This window comes from Melozone crissalis, unplaced genomic scaffold (assembly GCF_028551555.1).
Source record: "Melozone crissalis strain CALT ecotype California unplaced genomic scaffold, PUWL_Pcris_2 ptg000014l_1, whole genome shotgun sequence".
Classification (NCBI taxonomy): Eukaryota; Metazoa; Chordata; class Aves; order Passeriformes; family Passerellidae; genus Melozone; species Melozone crissalis.
In genome coordinates, this window is record NW_026535792.1 from 18,207,673 (window position 1) to 18,225,695 (window position 18,023).

The window sequence follows — 18,023 nt, forward strand, 5'->3', positions numbered from 1 at the left end:
GAAGGAGCAAACATTAAAGCCCGAGGCGGGGTCGTGACTCGGCTCGGTCACAGATGCTGGGGCAGATGCCACGGGATTACCCAGCCTAAAACCTTGAGATCTGCCCCCCTTCCCCCCAGCAGGCAGAGAGCGTTTAATTACTAATTTACTAATTACCTAAAGATGCTGGCGATGGGCTGGAGAGCTGCGGTCAGGAGCAGCCCCAGGGCTGCAGCCGCCCTAATCCCACTGGCTGTGGGGAACTGGTGGATGCACCCTGGCCAGGGACGGCTTGGCTGGGGACACTGAGTGACCCAGGGAAGCACCACTGTCCTGGCAGTCCTGCTCCAGCTGGTGATGGCATGGAGTGGTGGGGAATGGGACAGAACAGTGGGGACAAGGAGGAGACAATGGGGACAAGGAGAACATGATGGGAACCAGGAGGAGATATTGGGGATCAAGGGATGGCAGCAGTGACCAGGAAGGGATGATGGAGACCAAGAGGAGCTGATGGGAGAGGGAGGGGAGATGATGGGGACCAAGAGGTGACAACAAGGATCAGGAGGGGGTGATGGGAACAAGAAGGAGGTGATGAGGACTGGGAGGCAATAATGAGGATCATGAGGGGACAATGGGAACCTGGATGTTTAGATAGTGACCCCGAGACAATGACAAATGGGAAGAGCAGGAGGTGAGCACAGTGACCAGGAAGGGATGATGGAGACCAGGACATGGCAACAGGGACAATGTGAGGATGATGGGGACCAGGAAGGTGTGACAGAGATCATGAGGGGGCAGTGGGATGCAATAGGGTGATGGAGATCATGAGGGGATGGTAAGGACTGAGGTGGGATGACGGGGACTGGGAGGGGAGGATGGCAATGAGAAGGGTGTGATGGGTACATGTGGGCAAGACAACAGGGACCAGGAGAGGATGGCAGAGATCAGAAGGGGACAAGACCAACAAAAGGCGACATGAAGTTCCAGGAGGGTGGCTGTGGGACCGGAGGTGGCTGGGAAGGGTTAATGTGGCCGCCTGCACTGAGCTGGGCCCAGGCCAGGCTCGGGTTTCACCTGTAATTAGCTCTTGTTTATTGGAGGCTCCTTGATAAATGATTCTTTGGAGGTTGCCCGATGACAGAGGGTGACAGTCACCCACCTGAGCCCTGCTAAAGCCTTCACTGACCCCTGGCACCAGGATTAAAATTTAATGCGACTGTGGAGCTGACCCCGGGCATGCAGCATTCTGGGGTAACAGGGCTGGGGACAGGCTGGTGGCCATCCCTGGGACATGGGGACGGGCACAGGCTGATGGCCTCACAGGGCCAGAGGGTTTTGGCACCCAGAGGTGATTTGTCATAAGCCTGGTGGCCAGTGGTTACCAAGGCATTGTGGCCACAAGGGCTGTTTCCTGATTCCTTTGGGGTCACCCAAGAAGTTTGTGGATGAAATGTCACACCAGGTTGGGTTTGTCCCCCTGGGACTGGCCCTCCAGGATGGGCACGGTGCCACGGTGCAGCCGGTCGGGGCACATTCCCAGAGCCGTGTGCCGCTGCCAGGAGCCACCGCGGTGCTGGGGGCGGGCGGAGCTCCTGCCCCTGCCCCGCAGGCACCTTGGGAGCAGCGGCAGCTCGGGAAGCACCGAGGGGACCCTGGAGGTGAACAAGGTGAGGCAGCAGGGCACAGACCGAGCCCTGAGGCTGCAGCCTGGGTTTCAGCAGGGTGATGTGTCACCACGACTGTGGGGACAGAGAAGTACCCCAGGTACGGGGTACCTGTCCCCAGCTCCTGGACATGGTCTTTTCTCCTTGCAGATGAATCTCCTCGCCCAGGTAAAGGGGGAGCCGGCAGGAAGGACACCTGCAGCCAGGTGATCCCACCCCTCTGCCATGGTACCAGGACCCTGGACCCCACAGCTGGGACCTGCCTGGTGCTGGCTCTGGGCTGGGGGGGCAGGCTGTGGCCTGGGGGGCTGGGCTGGGCTGTGCTGGCAGAGATGGGGGTGGCAGGGGACGGGGGTCAGAAGGGGACGGGTCCTCGTCTTGCCCTGCCCTCTCTCCCCACAGGTGAGCTCCCTCCTTCAGGCCTTGCAAGCCCCGGACTGGCTGTTCCTCCAGCCCTGGCACTGGCTGGGCTCCTGGGTACGGCAGGTTTGGGGGTGCTGGCATGAGATTCCCAGCCAGCGGCTCGGGCAGGGGGTGGCAGCAGCCCAGGCCAGGGCTGAGCCATGCCACACGTGCCACTGGGGCTGATGCAAGGTGTTTGTCCCTCCAGGTGAGCAGCTCCAGGCAGGTAAGTGCTGGCATTGCCCCTGTGCCCTGCACTGCCATCTCACCCCTGGCACAACTGAGCCACGTCCTGCCCACCCTGCCTTTTCCTCGGCACCCATGGGTGCCTCAGCACCTGGAGGAGGCAGCCCCTTCCCACAGGGTTTCCATCCATGGAGACCTGGACCCAAGCTGTGCCTAAGCCACCAGTGGTGTGGGATGAGCCAGCAGGTCAGTGACACTGCTGGTGTCCCCAGGGCACCCGTGGCCCTGAAACACAGCTGGGTCCCCAGGCAGTGGCCGGGGCAGTGACCACGGCAGGGTTCTTCCTCTGCGAGGGGCTGCTGGGACAACACTTCCACATCGTCCCCAACGGGGTGGCTGAGCCCCAGCCTGGGGACCTCTTCCTCTTCCCACTGGCATCGGGGGGCCCTGGCTGGTGGGGCGCCCACGCTGGTATCTACTGCGGTGACGGGGAGATCATCCACCTGGAAGGTGAGCCTCGGGAGCTGGCATGGCATAGGACATCTCCATGGAGGGACATCTCCATGGAAGGGCATCTCCATGGAAGGGACATGGGGTACAGAGTCCTCTCTGTCCTGCAGGCAGCTCAGGGGTGTCCCCATCGGGGGTGGTGGCCAAGCACGGCAAGAGGCACCTGCTGCGGACGCGGGGCCGGGCGCGGGTGCTGCGCAGGAGGGGCGCGCTGGACGTGGCCGCGCTGCAGCGCCGGGTGCGCGCGGCCATGGAGCAGCCCCTCGAGTACGACGCCGTCTCCTGCAACTGCATCCACTTCGCCCTCGCCCTCCTGGGGCTGGGCCACCTGGCTGGTGCCATGGTGGGTGCCACCTCCAGATCAGGTGTCACCAGCCTGGGGTACTTTGGCATCTGCTCCAGACAAGGGGCACCAAACCTCTCCTGTTTTCCCAGGTGTCCCCAGCGCTGCAGTGATGGAGGTGATAGTGTGTCGCAGACATATTTTATGAAAAATCCTTTTGCCAGGATCATTCCTCCTGAGAAGCTGAGAAGCTGCAGCTTCTCCGTGTTTTGCTGCTTTGGAATGTGATTTGGAGAATTGTTTACCCAGCATGTGAAATTGTTTTTACTTGATGGCCAATGACAGCCACCTGTGTCAAGGCTGTGAGCAGTCACAAGATTTTATTATCATTCCTTTTCATTCCTTGCTAGCCTTCTGATGAAATCCTTTCTTCTATTCTTTTAGTATAGTTTTAATATATCATTTTCTTTTAAAATATATCATAAAATAATAAATCGGCCTTCTGAAACATGGATTCAAGATTCTCATCTCTTCTCTCATCCTGGGACCCCTGCAAACACCACCACAATGGTGCTCCTGAGGAATATGTGGGGCTGGAGCATCCTCCCCTGGGCACCAGAGCTGCACCAGTGATTTGCCAATCCTCCTGTGTGGCAATAAACAGTTGCATGGAAACCCTGTGCCAAGCCTGTTTGATTTGTTGTTTTATCACTTTTCCCAGAAACTGCTCTCAAGGCATGTCCCACCTTGACACCCCTTGAAGGGAGGGGCTGCTCTTTGCTCCCCGTGGCCTCCTGAGACAATCATCTGCCTCTTCCACTGCTGGCATTTAATTTTGAGCGTAAAAATGAATATTCCATGGGCTGCTGGGTTGGAAATGGGCCAAAAGGCTGCATCAGGTGTACCCCAGGGGTCAGCTCTGTGTCCAGTCCTGGTCAAGCTCTTCATTACTGGTCCAGTTGATGAGGTGGAGTGTATCTGCAGTGAGGGGGAGCATCACCAACCCATGGGGGTGCTGGTGTCTGAAGGGGAGTGCTGGGTCTGTGCTGGGCTCTCCAGCATGAGAGACACAGGGACACGCTGGAGAGACACCACAAGGGGCCACCGAGGCTCTGGAGCATTTCCCTGGGAAGGGAACCTCAAAGAGCTGGGAGAAGGGAATGTCCAGTGGGATTTTATCACTGTTTATGGGGGGGAAAGAAAGGGGGAATCTTCTCTGTGTCTCCTGAGGGTTGGGGTCTCCAGGAGAGCAGTAGGGTCTCCAGGAAGGTCTGAGATCCAAGCAGGGCTGTGGGGGCCCTGGGAGGGCTGCAGTGAGTGTGCTTCTATGCTAAAGATTAATTGGTGTCCATTAATTAGATACTTTATTAAATTCTGCTATCTGAACCATGGCCATTTTCCCTCGCTGCCCCATTCCTGTGGGATAGGGTGAGTGCTGCCCCATCCACACAGCTGCAGGGCTGGTCAGTTTTCTGGAGAAACAGTAATGGGAATATCTGCCAATAGTATAAAGTACCTGGGAAAAATCAAAGAAATGCAAACAGAATCTCAACTATAATAAATAATGATAACTTATGACTGATATAATTTATAGTAATATATAAAATATATATGAAACATCATAATATGCATAGTCATATCTACAATAATATTTGTATTTAACATCTGTAGTATAGTTAATATATGATCATATATATAGTATATCATTCCCATCATGTTATTGAAAATAATATTAAGTATAAACTATATCTATAAGAATAATATAAATTAATACCACACCAAATATATATAATAATTTAGATATCATACATCACATATACTACCATGTGGAACATAGATAATATAATATTGAATTTTATCATATAGTAGATAATATATAATACATAATACAATATGTAATATGTACCACATTAAATACTATATAATATAATTCATATAATCTGCAATATATATAATACATATAGCATAACATATATAACATATATTATATATTATATAATATATAAATTGTAGAATGTAGAATGGTTTATGGATTATCTATAACACAGTATGGTATAGATATGCCATTGAATATGGCAAATATATAGTATTGCATACTTAATGAAATCTGTAATATATTAGAATGTAATGTAACAAATAACATGCAATATATGGTATACCGTATGCAGCATGTAATAGAGCGTATAAATTATATGTAATGTATAAATAAATGTATATTATGTATACTGCACACAGTATTACCCATAAAATAATAATAAAATGTAATACAGTAGGATTTAATAATACATATTATAACAGCCCAACATATAACATTCTTTACTATAATGTAATCTATTTTAAATACATCTAATTATAACCATACACAATCATGTCTATTGCAATAATGATAGATTTTGGTGGTTCTGGACGGGTATGTGTGCGGCTGTGAGCCCAGTGGCTGTCGCTATGTCACAGCCGTGTCCCCAGCATTGCTCTGCTGAGGTCCCCCGTGTCCCGCTCCCACACCCGCGCAGGTGCGGGGCCGCAGGGATCCCTCCGGGGCACCCGGGCTCCCCTCGGGCCGCGGTTCGCGGTGCGGCGGGGTCGGTGCGGCCGCGCTGTCCCGGGGGCCGGGCCCGTCCCCGCCCGCGCTGACATCAGTTCCCTCCCGCGTCCCCCCCGCATCCCGCATCCCGCATCCCGCCCGCCGCCATGGCCGCCAGCCCGGCCTACGGCGAGGAGAAGGGCGGCTCCTCCAGCCTGGGCGAGCCCGAGTACGGCCACGACCCCGCCAGCGGCGGCATCTTCTCCTCCGACTACAAGAGGTGGGGACAATGCGGGCGCGGGGGACAAGGGCGAGGCGGCCCGGGCGGCCGCCGCTGAGGCCTTGGCCGCCGGCTCGGCGGGATGTGGGACCCGAGCCGGGCTGAGGCGGCCCCCGACGTGGGGACGGGGACGCGGATGGTGATGGGGGTGTGGATAGGGATAAGGATGAGGATGGGGACAGGGATGGGGCAGGGAATGCGGTCACGTCCCCTGCCACCGTCATTGCAGGTTGCAAAGGCCGGAGAGGGTGGGAACACGGCGGGTTTTGGAGATGGTGCGGTTGGGGGAGATGTGCGGCGATCCCCCCTGAACCTCCCACCCTCGGGCTGGGGCATCCCGGGCACGGTGTTCCCCCTACGGGATCTGCTGGCTCCTGTGGCTCTCCTGAGCTCACACCCCCCCACCGCATCGAGGGAGGGATGTTGGGAATGTCACCCTGCCGTGGGACAGGCCCCTGCGGGGGACAGGGGTGAAGAGGAACGGGGGCTGTGCTCCTGGAGCTGCAGGAATGTCTCTTGGCCCTCCTGACATGTCAGTGTCCCCCACTCTGGTACTGTCCCCACCTCCCTGCTGCCCCAGCAGGAAATCACTGAATCACTGTCTGACAGCATCACGCTCTCTACCCCTGGCTGTGTCCCCCAGTCCAACAGGGTGTCCCCATCCCTGCCCCTCTGGTGGTGTCCCCCCATATGACAGTGTCCCTCCTGTCCTGATTCCCTGGTAGTGTCCCCCATCCCGACCTTTTGGCAATGTTCCCCGTTTGGGAGTGTCCCCTCTCTCCCTGTACTCCTCCCTAGTGCTGCAGTGTCCCCCATTCTGGATGTCTCTGATCTGTGATCTGCTGGCAGTGTCCCCATCTCACTGGGTCTCCCCTTCCCTGAACCCCTGGCAGTGTCCCCTTCCCCCTGATACTCTGGCAATGTCCCCCAGTACAACTGTATCCAGCCAGTCCTGAGCCCCTGGCACTGTCCCCCACTCTGGATGTGCCCTCCATCCATGACCTTCCAGCAGTATCCCCATCTCATGGTGTCCCCCCCTTTCCTGATCCCTTAGTAGTGCCCCTTGCAGTGTGACACTCCCTATCCCTGGCTGTGTCCCCAGAATGACAATTTCCCCCAGCCCTGACCCACTGGCAGTGTCCTCCAGTCTGGCAGTGCCCTCTATCCATGACCCACTAGCAGTGTCCCCATCTCAGAGTGTTTGTCCCTCCCATGCACCCTTGGCAGTGTCCCCCAGTTTGTCCAAGTCTCCCCCTCTCTGATCCCTCCGTGGCAATGACTCTCAGCCTGGAAATACTCCCCTGCTCCCTTGTCTGCCGGTGTCCCCTGACCCCCACTGGCAGTGTCCCCCACGCTGGAAGCATCCCCCAGCCCTGACACCCTGGCTGTGTCTCCCCGTCTGTCCAGGTTACCTCAGTGATCTGCCATCCCACTCTGGCAGTGTCACCACCCTCATGGCAGTGTCCCCTTACCCCTGACCTCCTGGCAGTGTCCCTCACACCTACATTGTCCCCCACACCCATAGTGTCACTATAATCTGCATGCTGCTCTTTGCCAGAGCCACACCAGGTCGGTCACCAGTCCTGTGAGCCATCCATGGCATCCATGGCACATGGGACAAGACAAATGCACCCAGTGTGACCCCACCTCCCAGGCTGGACACCCACGGGTGCCCCATCATGCCACCCTACCACCCAGGGACAGTGTCCCACCATGATGTGCGTTCCCTGCCCAGGACTGAGCCACTCAGCACTGGGGAAGGAGCTCCCTGCAGTGTCCCCAGGTCCCAGCTGCACGTCAGATGTCACTTTGGACGTGACATCCCAAGCTGGCCTCACCCACTGGGAGCTGCGTCCTGATCTAGGCTGCAACCCAACCCCAACCACGGCATCAGGTTTCAGCCCACTGTGCTGGGCACAGGAGCGGGGCCGCAGCCCTGTCACCATCCCCAGGGCCACTACCGCCTGTCACAGCCATGATGTCCCTGCCGCCAGTGCAGAAGCTGCTGCGGCAGCTGCCGGTGGGGCCGGCTGGCTGGCCGAAAACACCAGAGGGTGCTGGTGTGGCCGAGGAGGTGACAAGCCCGGTGCTGGCCCCCGAGGCTGGACAAGCCGCCTGCTACAGCGCCCTTCGAGCCGATGAGCTGCGGCCACTCGCCGGCACCAAGCCCACAGGGGACACTGGCACCGGGCCACCGCCGCGGTAAGACTCCCCCAGGGAGCGCCCCCAGGACCTCTGGTGATGGTGGCTCTGGATGAGCATCGTCCCATGGGTGTCACCCTCAGATGCAGCCTTGCAGGTGCCCCCAGTTTAGGGGATGACCAGTGTCCCTTAGAAAAGAGGACAGTGGTAACAACTTCACAAAAGGCTGGTGGCATTTTCCCAGTCCAGGGAGGGGACCAGGGAAGGACTTTGCATCGGGGTGTGCTGGCACATCCATGCCACTATGTCCATGAGGGGACAAGGGACACTCAGCCAAGCCAGGATGGAGCTGGTGATGGGCACCTATGGTTTAGGGTGACAACCACAGCCAGGATGGGACAGGGTTCTTGTCCCAGGGCCTGGGATGAGGATGGCACTGGGTGCTAGCACCATGCCAGTCCCTCCGGTTCCTCTTTCACCTTGCTGTAACCCAACTCCTGTCCTCATAAATATTTCATGATGAAGGGTTGGATTGCCAGCCTGATGGAAGGCTGGAAGCAGAAAAAAAAAAAAGACTAAAAACAGGTAAAAATGTGAAAATGGTATTTTTTTTCCTCCTGGTGTGGTTCAGGCATGATGACCTCAAGGAGATGCTCGACAGCAACAAGGATTCACTCAAGCTGGAGGCCATGAAGAGGATTGTGGCGGTGGGTGTTGTTGTCACTGGTGGGGACACTGCTGGTGCCAAGCTGTCTCACGCTGTACCAGCCCCTGCAGTGCCAGCTGCCCAGTGTCACACCACTTCTTTTCCCCCTAGATGATTGCCCGTGGTAAAAACGCCTCCGATCTCTTCCCAGCTGTGGTGAAAAACGTTGCCTGCAAGAACATTGAGGTGAGGAAGATCTTGGGTGGCCCTGGCAGCATCCCAGGGTCTGGCACTTTCCCTGTTTCTGGGGATTGGCTGGAGTCCGGGGGCTCTGAGGTGGCACCTTCACCCTGCAGGTGAAGAAGCTGGTGTACGTGTACCTGGTGCGCTATGCAGAGGAGCAGCAGGATCTGGCCCTGCTCTCCATCTCCACCTTCCAGCGAGGACTCAAGGTGGGCTGCTCTGAGGGCCCAGGGGAGGTCTGGAGGAGCACTGAGCCTCCCACAGCTGCACTGCAGCCCCCCTCATGTCCCCCCAGGACCCCAACCAGCTGATCCGTGCCAGCGCCCTGCGGGTCCTGTCCAGCATCCGCGTGCCCATCATCGTGCCCATCATGATGCTGGCCATCAAGGAGGCCGCCTCGGACATGTCCCCGTACGTGCGCAAGACAGCCGCCCATGCCATCCCCAAGCTGTACAGGTAACAGGAGGGGATCAGCTGCTGAATGTAAGGTACACCAATTGTTGTGATAAAGCAGCCAAGACTCAGTTTCTTCATGCAGAAGAGCCAATTCTTTAGTCACAAAGCTGATATTTGTAGGAAATATCAGAAGGCACTGTGTTAGATCTAATTGGCTAACAATACACTGACTCTCAGTTTATTAGTCAGTAAATGGCTAGGGTGTACATCTGTCAAATCTCTCAATTTTTGGTTAGTTTACCTATTTTGTTCACTGGTTCCCATGGGAGAGATTTCTTGTTTATTACAGGTGCAAACGATTTTCTTACTAGAATATCTTGTTATGCTAACTGCTTTCACTCTTGTGATTTTTCACATGGGAAGTTATAAGCTAACTGCTAGCTTAGCTAGAGTAATAGGGCCTAAACCATATTTTATAAGACCTTTCTTTTATAATATCTTTACCTGTATGCAACATCAATAAGGGTCTTGGCTGCTTGGTATAGGCAGGGATGGGGAAGAGTTTGATCCAGTATCACCTGCCCTGCTCCTCCCTCACAGCCTCGACTCAGACCAGAAGGACCAGCTCATCGAAGTGATCGAGAAGCTGCTGGCTGACAAAACCACAGTAAGCAGGATTCTGTGTCTCCCTCACCCCTAAATCTGGGAACACCACTGGCCTTGTGCCCTCATGGGGATGGAGGTGTTCCCACCAAATTGGTGTCATCTTGGGGATGCAGCCATCCCCACAGGGCTGGCATCCTCATGGGATGCCATTGTCCTCACTGGTCCAGCATCCATGAAGGGATGCAGCCATCTCCCAAACCAACATCTTTGTGGGGATGTCACTGTCCCTAGCAAGACAGAATCCTCATAAGAATGCCACTGTCCCCACTGATCCAGCATCCTCACAGGAATGCAGATGTTCCCACAAAATTAGTGTCCTTCTGGGGATGAAGCCATCCCTGGAGAGCTGGCATCCTTGTGGGAGTGCTGCTGTCCCTACTGGGCCAACAGCCTCATGGGAATTCACCAACTCCACTGAGCTGGCATCCCTACAAGGAAGGGCTGCCCACCAAACCAGCACCCTTATGGAGATGCCACCATCCCCACCAAACCAACATCTTGTTGATGATCCCACCACTCCAGGAAGTCACCCCAAGCTTTTCCTCTGCAGCTGGTGGCTGGCAGCGTGGTGATGGCATTCGAGGAGGTTTGCCCAGAGCGCATAGACCTCATCCACAAGAACTACCGCAAGCTCTGCAACCTGCTCATCGATGTGGAGGAGTGGGGGCAGGTGGTCATCATCAACATGCTGACCCGCTATGCCCGCACCCAGTTCCTCAGCCCCAACCAGAACGTGAGTTCAGAATGCCCTGGGAGCCTTGGGATGTCATGGGAGCCCCTGGGGAGGTGGGGTGAAGGGGGAGTGTTCTTGGGAATGAAAAGGGTCCCACCTGCCAGCAGGAGTCCTTGCTGGAGGAGAACACTGAGAAGGCTTTCTATGGCTCTGAGGAGGAGGACGCCAAGGATGCCAAGGCAGAGGCAGCGTCGCTGGCCAAGCGCAAGCCCTACGTCATGGACCCCGACCACCGCCTCCTCCTGCGCAACACCAAGCCCCTGCTGCAGAGCCGCAACGCCGCAGTGAGACCCTCACTCCACCCTGTTCCTCCCCCAGGGCCACTGGTGGTGTCCATCTGCCCGGGCTTATGATGTCCCCACAGGCTAGGACTCACTAGCTTGAGGGACACCCAGAAATGGGTGTCCTCAGGGTCAGGCTACTTCCAAGTGCTGAGAGTGGGACTGGGGGACATGGCCATTCCTCAGGGTGTCCCCCATTCCCAGCATGTGACACTTGGGTGTGTGTCCATAGGTGGTGATGGCCGTAGCACAGCTCTACTTCCACCTGGCACCCAAGGCAGAGGTTGGAGTCATTGCCAAGGCGCTGGTACGGCTCCTGCGGAGTCACAGGTGTGTGGCACCTTGGCTGTGGTGGTGTCCTACCCCTCCACCCCAGCTGTTGGAACCCATGGGGAGCTCCAAGACCCTTTTTGAGAGACCCCCCAAAAGCCCATCCCTTGAGGGACATCAGGTTGGAGGCCTTTTTGGGCTGGTCCAGTCCAGACATGGGGTGACAGCATCTTGGTGGCACCAGGCTGGTGGTGGGTCCTGGCCCATATTCAGAGGGACTTGCTGAGGGTGCTTGGCCCTTGCCCCAGTGATCATGTCCCCTCTTTGTCCCCACAGTGAAGTGCAGTATGTTGTGCTACAGAATGTGGCCACCATGTCCATCAAGCGGCGGGTGAGTCTCAGAATTGGTGTGGGAGGAGTTGGCCCTGTTGGCCCAGAGATGACACTCATGTCTCTGGCTGTACATGCAGGGGATGTTTGAGCCCTATCTGAAAAGTTTCTACATCCGCTCAACAGACCCCACACAGATCAAGATCCTCAAGGTGAGCTGGAAACATCTGTCAGGAGTGGGTTTGGGGCTTCATGGAGCCCTTTCTTTGGGTCAGCTGTCCTCATGCCCTGGGGACAGGAGGACATCAAGACCCCTGTGCCCTGTCACCATGCCCCTGTTCTGCTCATCTCTTCCTCATTTCCACAGCTGGAGGTCCTCACCAACCTGGCCAATGAGACCAACATCTCCACCATCCTGAGAGAGTTCCAGGTATGCCATGGCCATACTGAGGCTGCCACCCTGGCATGGCTCTTGGTGCCAAACCACCACCATGGAGGGGGCAGAGGAGAGCCCCTCCAGGAGGAGTGGGCTGAGGCCATACCACCCCCATCAGCGGTTCCAAAGGGCCCCAATGTGTGACCACTGCCAGGGGGGATGTCCAGCACTGGCACATGGGTGACATGTCATGTGTGCCCTTCATGTGCAGACCTACATCCGCAGCATGGACAAGGACTTTGTGGCGGCCACCATCCAAGCCATCGGGCGCTGTGCCACTAACATCGGGAAGGTGCGGGACACCTGCCTCAATGGCCTGGTCCAGCTGCTCTCCAACAGGGATGGTGAGTACACACAGCAGGGGTGAAATGGGAGCTCCATCGCTCTCAGGGCAGAACCCAAATGAAGCTGGGTCTCTGCCCACAGAGCTGGTGGTGGCCGAATCCGTGGTGGTCATCAAAAAGCTGCTGCAGATGCAGCCGGCCCAGCACAGCGAGATCATCAAGCACATGGCCAAGCTCACTGACAACATCCAGGTTGGTTGGGGCGCTGCTGACCCACAGGAGCAGGGGATGGCAGCAGTGCCACACGTCTGGGGGCATTTCACAGGTGCCAATGGCGCGGGCCAGCATCTTGTGGCTCATTGGGGAGTACTGCGAGCACGTGCCCAAGATCGCACCTGATGTGCTGCGCAAGATGGCCAAGTCCTTCACCAACGAGGAGGACATTGTCAAGCTGCAGGTCATCAATCTGGCAGCTAAGCTCTACCTGACCAACTCCAAGCAGGTACCGGGGATGTGATCCCAGGGTGGGCCTCAGTTTCTCTGCCAGGGAGGGAGAGGCCAGCCCTGAGTATGTTCTCTGCCACAGAGCAAGCTGCTGACCCAGTACGTCCTCAACTTGGCCAAGTATGACCAGAATTATGACATCCGCGACCGTGCTCGCTTCATCCGCCAGCTCATCGTGCCCACTGAGAAGAGCGGGGCCCTCAATAAATATGCCAAGAAGCTCTTCCTGGCCCAAAAACCGGCTCCCATCTTGGAATCTTCTTTCAAAGGTACCCATCCCTGGTAACAGGGCATTGGGACATGGGGCACAAGCTGTCACCACGATGCTGCATGGCTCTCCCTGAGCTGCTGCCTCCTTTCACCCTGTTGTAGATCGGGACCATTTCCAACTGGGCTCCCTGTCCCATCTGCTCAACGCTAAGGCTGTGGGCTACCAGGAGCTGCCTGACTGGCCAGACGAGGCCCCTGACCCCTCTGTGAGGAATGTGGAGGTGTGTGGAGCACCATGGGTGCATGGGGGAGGAGGGGCCAAGGTGGGGACACTGACTCAAGAGCCCCAGAAGGTGCCTAGGTACTGCTCACCTGCCCCTGTTCCCTCTCTAGTGCTCACACATCTGCTTGGGGATGGGGGGACAAGGATGGGTGTTTGGATCCCCCAGTCATGGGGATGGCCCTGCTCCATCAACCCTGTGCCAGCAGGTTCCTGAGTGGACCAAGTGCACCAGCCGGGAGAAGAGGAAGGAGAAGGTGGAGAAGCCTTTCTACTCTGACTCAGAGGGCGAGTCAGGGCCCACGGAGTCGGCAGACAGTGGTGAGGACCTGAGGGCATGAGATATTGGGCAGTGGTCACTGTGGCCATCAGGCAGGTGCCGCAATGGTGGGGCATTGGACAGGGGACATGACAGTGGAGACACCCCATCATGTGAGGGGCATGGCAGGAGATGTGGAGGGAGGCAGTGGTGGGCAGTGGGACTATCCAGGAATGCAGTGGGAGGATGCAGTGGCAAGTCAGCAGCAGGTGTGGGGTTGCAGTGGGAGGATGGAAGATGTAGTGGGATGAAGTGGGAGATGGAGGAATGTGCGGGGACACAGCAGCTGGGCTGAGCTGTGCCCCCACAGAGCCCGAGTCCGGCAGCGAAGAGAATGGCAGCAGCAGCAGCTCTGGCAGCTCCAGCTCTGGCAGTGAGGAGGAGGATGAGGAAGAGGAGGAGGACGACAGCGGGGAGCAGTCAGAGGACAAGGAGGAGGAGGAGGAGAAGAGGCCAAAGAGGAAGGACAAGGAAGGTTCCCATAAGGCAGTCTTGGGCACCGCAGGCAGGTACGCACTGGGAAAGCAGGGGGATGCTCCCAGCGAAACCCCCACCCCAACCCCCTGAGCTGGGCTCTCCCTGCAGCCCCAGCGAGGAAGAGGAGGAGGAGGAAGGGGCAAAGAAGGCCAAGAAGAAGGCCCCTCAGGGGAGGAAGGGCCGTGCTGAAACCTCATCAGAGGCCAGCACCTCCGAGAGCAGCTCCTCTGGCTCCGACTCGGGCTCCGAGGCAGAGGCCAAGCAGAGGAAGGCGGTGAGGGCTGGGATGGGCTGGGAGGGGGGCTGCACAGGGATACCTGGACCCCCTATTGAACTCCCATCTCTGCCCCGCTGCAGCCCCCCAGCAGCAAGGCCAGCTCCAAGGAGATCTCCCTGCTTGACCTGGATGACTGTGAGTGGCTGCCTGGAATACGCAAATGGCCGTGGTGATGGTGCTGGGGAAACTGAGGCATGAGCACTCACCCCAGTGCTATCAGGACTCCATGGGTCCTTTGGGAGCTGCAAAGCTGGGACAAGAACAGGTGTGGTGAGGGGTTCTTGTCCCCAGAGGATGGCTGTGGGACAGGCGGCTGTGCCTATTGGATTGTCCCCGTGTGGCTGTGCACAGGGACAGCCTACAGGGTTGTGTCTGCACCAATGGAGCTGTGCCACTGGGCTGTCCTTGTGTGGCTCTCCCCATGGGACTATGCCACCAGGGCTGACCCCACATGGCTGTCCCCATGGGGCTATCCCCATGAGGCTGTGCCCGTGGAGTTGTCCCCATGGCACTGTGCCACCATTCTGTCCTCATATGGCTGTCCCCATGTGGTTGTCCCCATGGAGCTGAGCCACTAGAACTGTCCCTGTGTGGGTGTCCCCATGGGGCTATGCTCACAGCCATGGGGCTGTGAGCTCTGTTAACCTTTCCTCCCCCCTTCCCACCTTGCAGTCACTCCACCTCCTCCCCAGCCCATCCCCTCCAGCAGCATCATCTCCACCAGCCTGGTGACTGACCTGGAGGGCCTCACTCTCACCGACACCTCCCTGACACCCACCGTAAGTGTCCCCCATGCCCTCCCTGGGGAGCTCCTGTCACCTGTGGGGGCTCCTGGGCCCTCTGCCAGCTGCAGGGGTTGCAGGGAGCCCTGAGCAGCCCGTGCTGTCCCCTGGTGCAGCTGCTGAGCCCAGCGTTCAGCGCGGTGAAGACCTACGAGCTGCTGCACCGCATGGCGGGCGAGGGGCTGGCGGTGGAGTACTGCTTCAGCCGCCGGCCCTTCCCCAGCGACCCCCACATGGTGGCCGTGCAGATCCAGATCTCCAACAACACCGACGCCGAGGTGAAGAACCTGCGGGTCAACGAACCCAAGCCACTGTCCGGCATGCGGATACAGGAGTTCCCTGAGATCGGTATGGCATGGAACGGCGTGGCCGTGACGCTGAGGGGGGAGTGGGGACAGGGGTTGGGTGGGAATGTGGGATGTAGTGGCAGCCCTGTGGTTCCAGAGCACCTGGCACCAGGGGACACGGCCACCGTGGTGATGGGCATCGACTTCTGCGACTCCACCCAGGCGGCAAACTTCCAGCTGTGGTGAGCATCTAGCGCCGGGCAGGGCAGGATGGGTGTCCCCAGGGATTCAGGGCATCAGGTGCTCCAGAGATGGGGAAAGTGGGATAGGTATCAACATCCCTCCACATAGCAAGGGACAGGAGACAGCAGAAGCAGGGCATGAGGGGATGGAGGACAGCAGGACAGGCACCAGAGTCCTTCCAGGGAAGAGGAGACAGTCAGATGGGTGTAGGGGGGTTGGGGGACAGCAGAAAATGCACAGGCCTCCCTGCAGGGGACGAGGAGGCAGCAGCAGCTCCAGGTCCAGCCTGACAGATTCTCCCCATTCCTGAGCCCTTTTGTGCCACAGTTTCAGCAGTCACCCCTGCCCAGGGCAGGGATGGGAAGCAGGACATGGAGAGGGGACATAATCTGAGCACATGCCCCTCTGACCCACCTGTCTCCCCAGCACCCACACGCGCCAGTTCTACGTCTCCATCCAGCCACCCGTGGGGGAGCTCATGGCCCCTGTCTTCATGAGCGAGAACGAGTTCAAGAAGGAGCAGGGTGAGTGGGGCCAGGGATGGGGACAGAGTGCTGCACGGGCACCCACCACTGACACTCACCCCAATTTTGTCCCCTCTGCCGCCCTCACTGTGGCCCTAGAGCACCTGGCACGGCCGGGTGAGGGTAAGTGGCTGCTCAGCTGGCTCCTAGACTAGCTCTGCTCCCCTCACCCCTCCCTGCACCCCCAGCCTGTGGGCTGGGGTGACCACCCTGGTGCCAGGGTGGCCTTGTTGGGTCTCCACAAAGTGTGAAGGGCCCATGTCACCCTGGCGCTCCCAGAACTGTGTCTGTGAATGACACCCTGTGTCCCCATGCTTCTGGATCAGCACATCCCCATCCTGACCCCATGGATGGGGGCAGTGTTGAGTAGGGGGTGCTTGGTGCCCTGAAGCACCTGGCCCCATTGCTGCCACTGTCCAGAGGAGCCCATCCCCAGAGATGTGGCTGCTGCCACCAGGCAGGCACATAGGGATGAGCCCAGGAAGGGTTATGAAGGATTTTCCCATCTCCACTGAATCCTGAACCAAGAGCAAGCAGAGCAGCCAGCTCAGGATGTCATGGGGAACCTGAATTTAGGGAGCTGGAGGGGCTTGCTTTGGGCATGTCAAAGCAGGGCCCAGCAGGGTGTGTGACCAGAGACAGGCAGGTGCCTCTGTTGCCTGCTCTAGGGAAGCTGATGGGCATGAGCGAGATCACAGAGAAGCTGACACTGCCTGAGAAATGCCAAAGTGACCACACCATCGTCCAGCAAGTGACCTCAGCTGCCAACGTGGGCCGTGTGCCCTGCGGTGCCAGCAATGAGTACAGGTAGCTGCACCTTCACACCTGGATCAGGCAGGCGCTGTCACCCCTCCGTTCCCACCTGAATCACAGTGGGGACACTCATGGCTTCCTTTAGGATGAGGAGCCTGCATGAACCCAAATGGGACAGTGGCCGTGGGTGGCAGGCACCTGCCTGTCCCCACCAGAGCATCCCACGGGACCAGAGGGTGACAGGGGACAGGTTGCCTTGAAGCCCTGTGTTCACCACCCCACAGGTTTGCAGCCAAGACGGTGACAAGCGGGAGCCTGGTGCTCATCACCCTGGAGCGGCGGGAGGGCTCCACAGCCCAGCTGACCATCAACAGCGAGAAGATGGTCATCGGCACCATGCTGGTGAAGGACATCATCCAGGCCCTGACACAGTGACAGCTGGGCTCTGCCGTGCCCATGGCCCTGCCCTCCCACCCCTTCTGCCCCGTGCTGCTCCCCAAAACACTCCCTTGCCCCCGTTTCTGCCAGGTTATTCCCTGCCCCGATCCCAAAAGGGGCGGCAGGCAGCGACCCTTGGGCCAGCTTTGCTGCTGGGCGGAAGGAGCAGGATGCAGCAGATGGGATGCAGGGAAGTGTCCTATCTGGAAGGGCAGAAGCAGTTCCAGCCCCCATGGAGCACAGTGTGGCCCCAGTCCCTCACTGTCATCTCCTGATATAACCCTTATTTATTATGTTCAGGATCTCCCAATAAAGCTCTTCTCCAACCTGCTCCCTTTTCCTTCTCTGTTCTGTGGGCATATCAACCCCAAATTCCCCCCATGCCGGGCTCTGCCAGCCTCCCCAGGGCAGCCACATGGGACATCAGGAGACCAGCCATCCCTTAGCTGACTGGAAACATGCAGAGTGTCCCAGGGGTGGGTGGCTGCTGGGTCCTGGAGAAAACCTGGCACAGGGTGTGGGAGTGAACCCTCCAGGGCAGGAGGTGCTCCGTCAGACCAGGGATCTGAGGAGTCTTGGGAGGGTTCCAGCTATTTATTCAAGGCAGAATTGCTCATGCTTCGACCGCAGAAATACCTGCTACGTCAGGGCTGGGTCTGTTCTGCAGTGTCACT

General features: G+C 57.5%; 1 protein-coding gene across 2 annotated transcripts; it reads left to right on the top strand.

The window, feature by feature from the left end:
• The first annotated feature begins 5,659 nt into the window (after nucleotides 1-5,659).
• Nucleotides 5,660-17,679, top strand: AP3B2 (adaptor related protein complex 3 subunit beta 2). 2 transcript variants are annotated; one of them, XM_054272756.1, is made up of 27 exons: nucleotides 5,660-5,828; nucleotides 8,602-8,677; nucleotides 8,788-8,862; nucleotides 8,973-9,068; nucleotides 9,155-9,315; nucleotides 9,856-9,922; nucleotides 10,472-10,654; nucleotides 10,759-10,938; nucleotides 11,168-11,265; nucleotides 11,542-11,596; nucleotides 11,676-11,747; nucleotides 11,903-11,965; nucleotides 12,183-12,315; nucleotides 12,398-12,507; nucleotides 12,581-12,757; nucleotides 12,842-13,028; nucleotides 13,132-13,250; nucleotides 13,459-13,570; nucleotides 13,879-14,077; nucleotides 14,154-14,319; nucleotides 14,403-14,457; nucleotides 14,995-15,101; nucleotides 15,221-15,452; nucleotides 15,549-15,633; nucleotides 16,061-16,158; nucleotides 16,827-16,965; nucleotides 17,196-17,679. In XM_054272756.1, exons 1-27 carry the CDS (start codon nucleotides 5,716-5,718, stop codon nucleotides 17,344-17,346), a joined length of 3,309 nt encoding a protein of 1,102 aa, XP_054128731.1. In that variant the 5' UTR covers nucleotides 5,660-5,715; the 3' UTR covers nucleotides 17,347-17,679. The 2 variants fall into 2 exon arrangements, with proteins under 2 accessions (XP_054128731.1, XP_054128732.1); XM_054272757.1 differs by having other exon boundaries at nucleotides 10,762-10,938.
• The last annotated feature ends 344 nt before the right edge of the window (nucleotides 17,680-18,023 follow it).

Excerpts from the sequence above, each read along its gene's own strand:
- AP3B2 (XM_054272756.1), top strand. The coding sequence starts at position 5,716 with ATGGCCGCCAGCCCGGCCTACGGCGAGGAGAAGGGCGGCTCCTCCAGC. Across the intron at positions 9,069-9,154 it reads CCTTCCAGCGAGGACTCAAG|GACCCCAACCAGCTGATCCG; the intron begins GTGGGCTGCTCT and ends ATGTCCCCCCAG. Across the intron at positions 14,078-14,153 it reads GTCTTGGGCACCGCAGGCAG|CCCCAGCGAGGAAGAGGAGG; the intron begins GTACGCACTGGG and ends CTCTCCCTGCAG.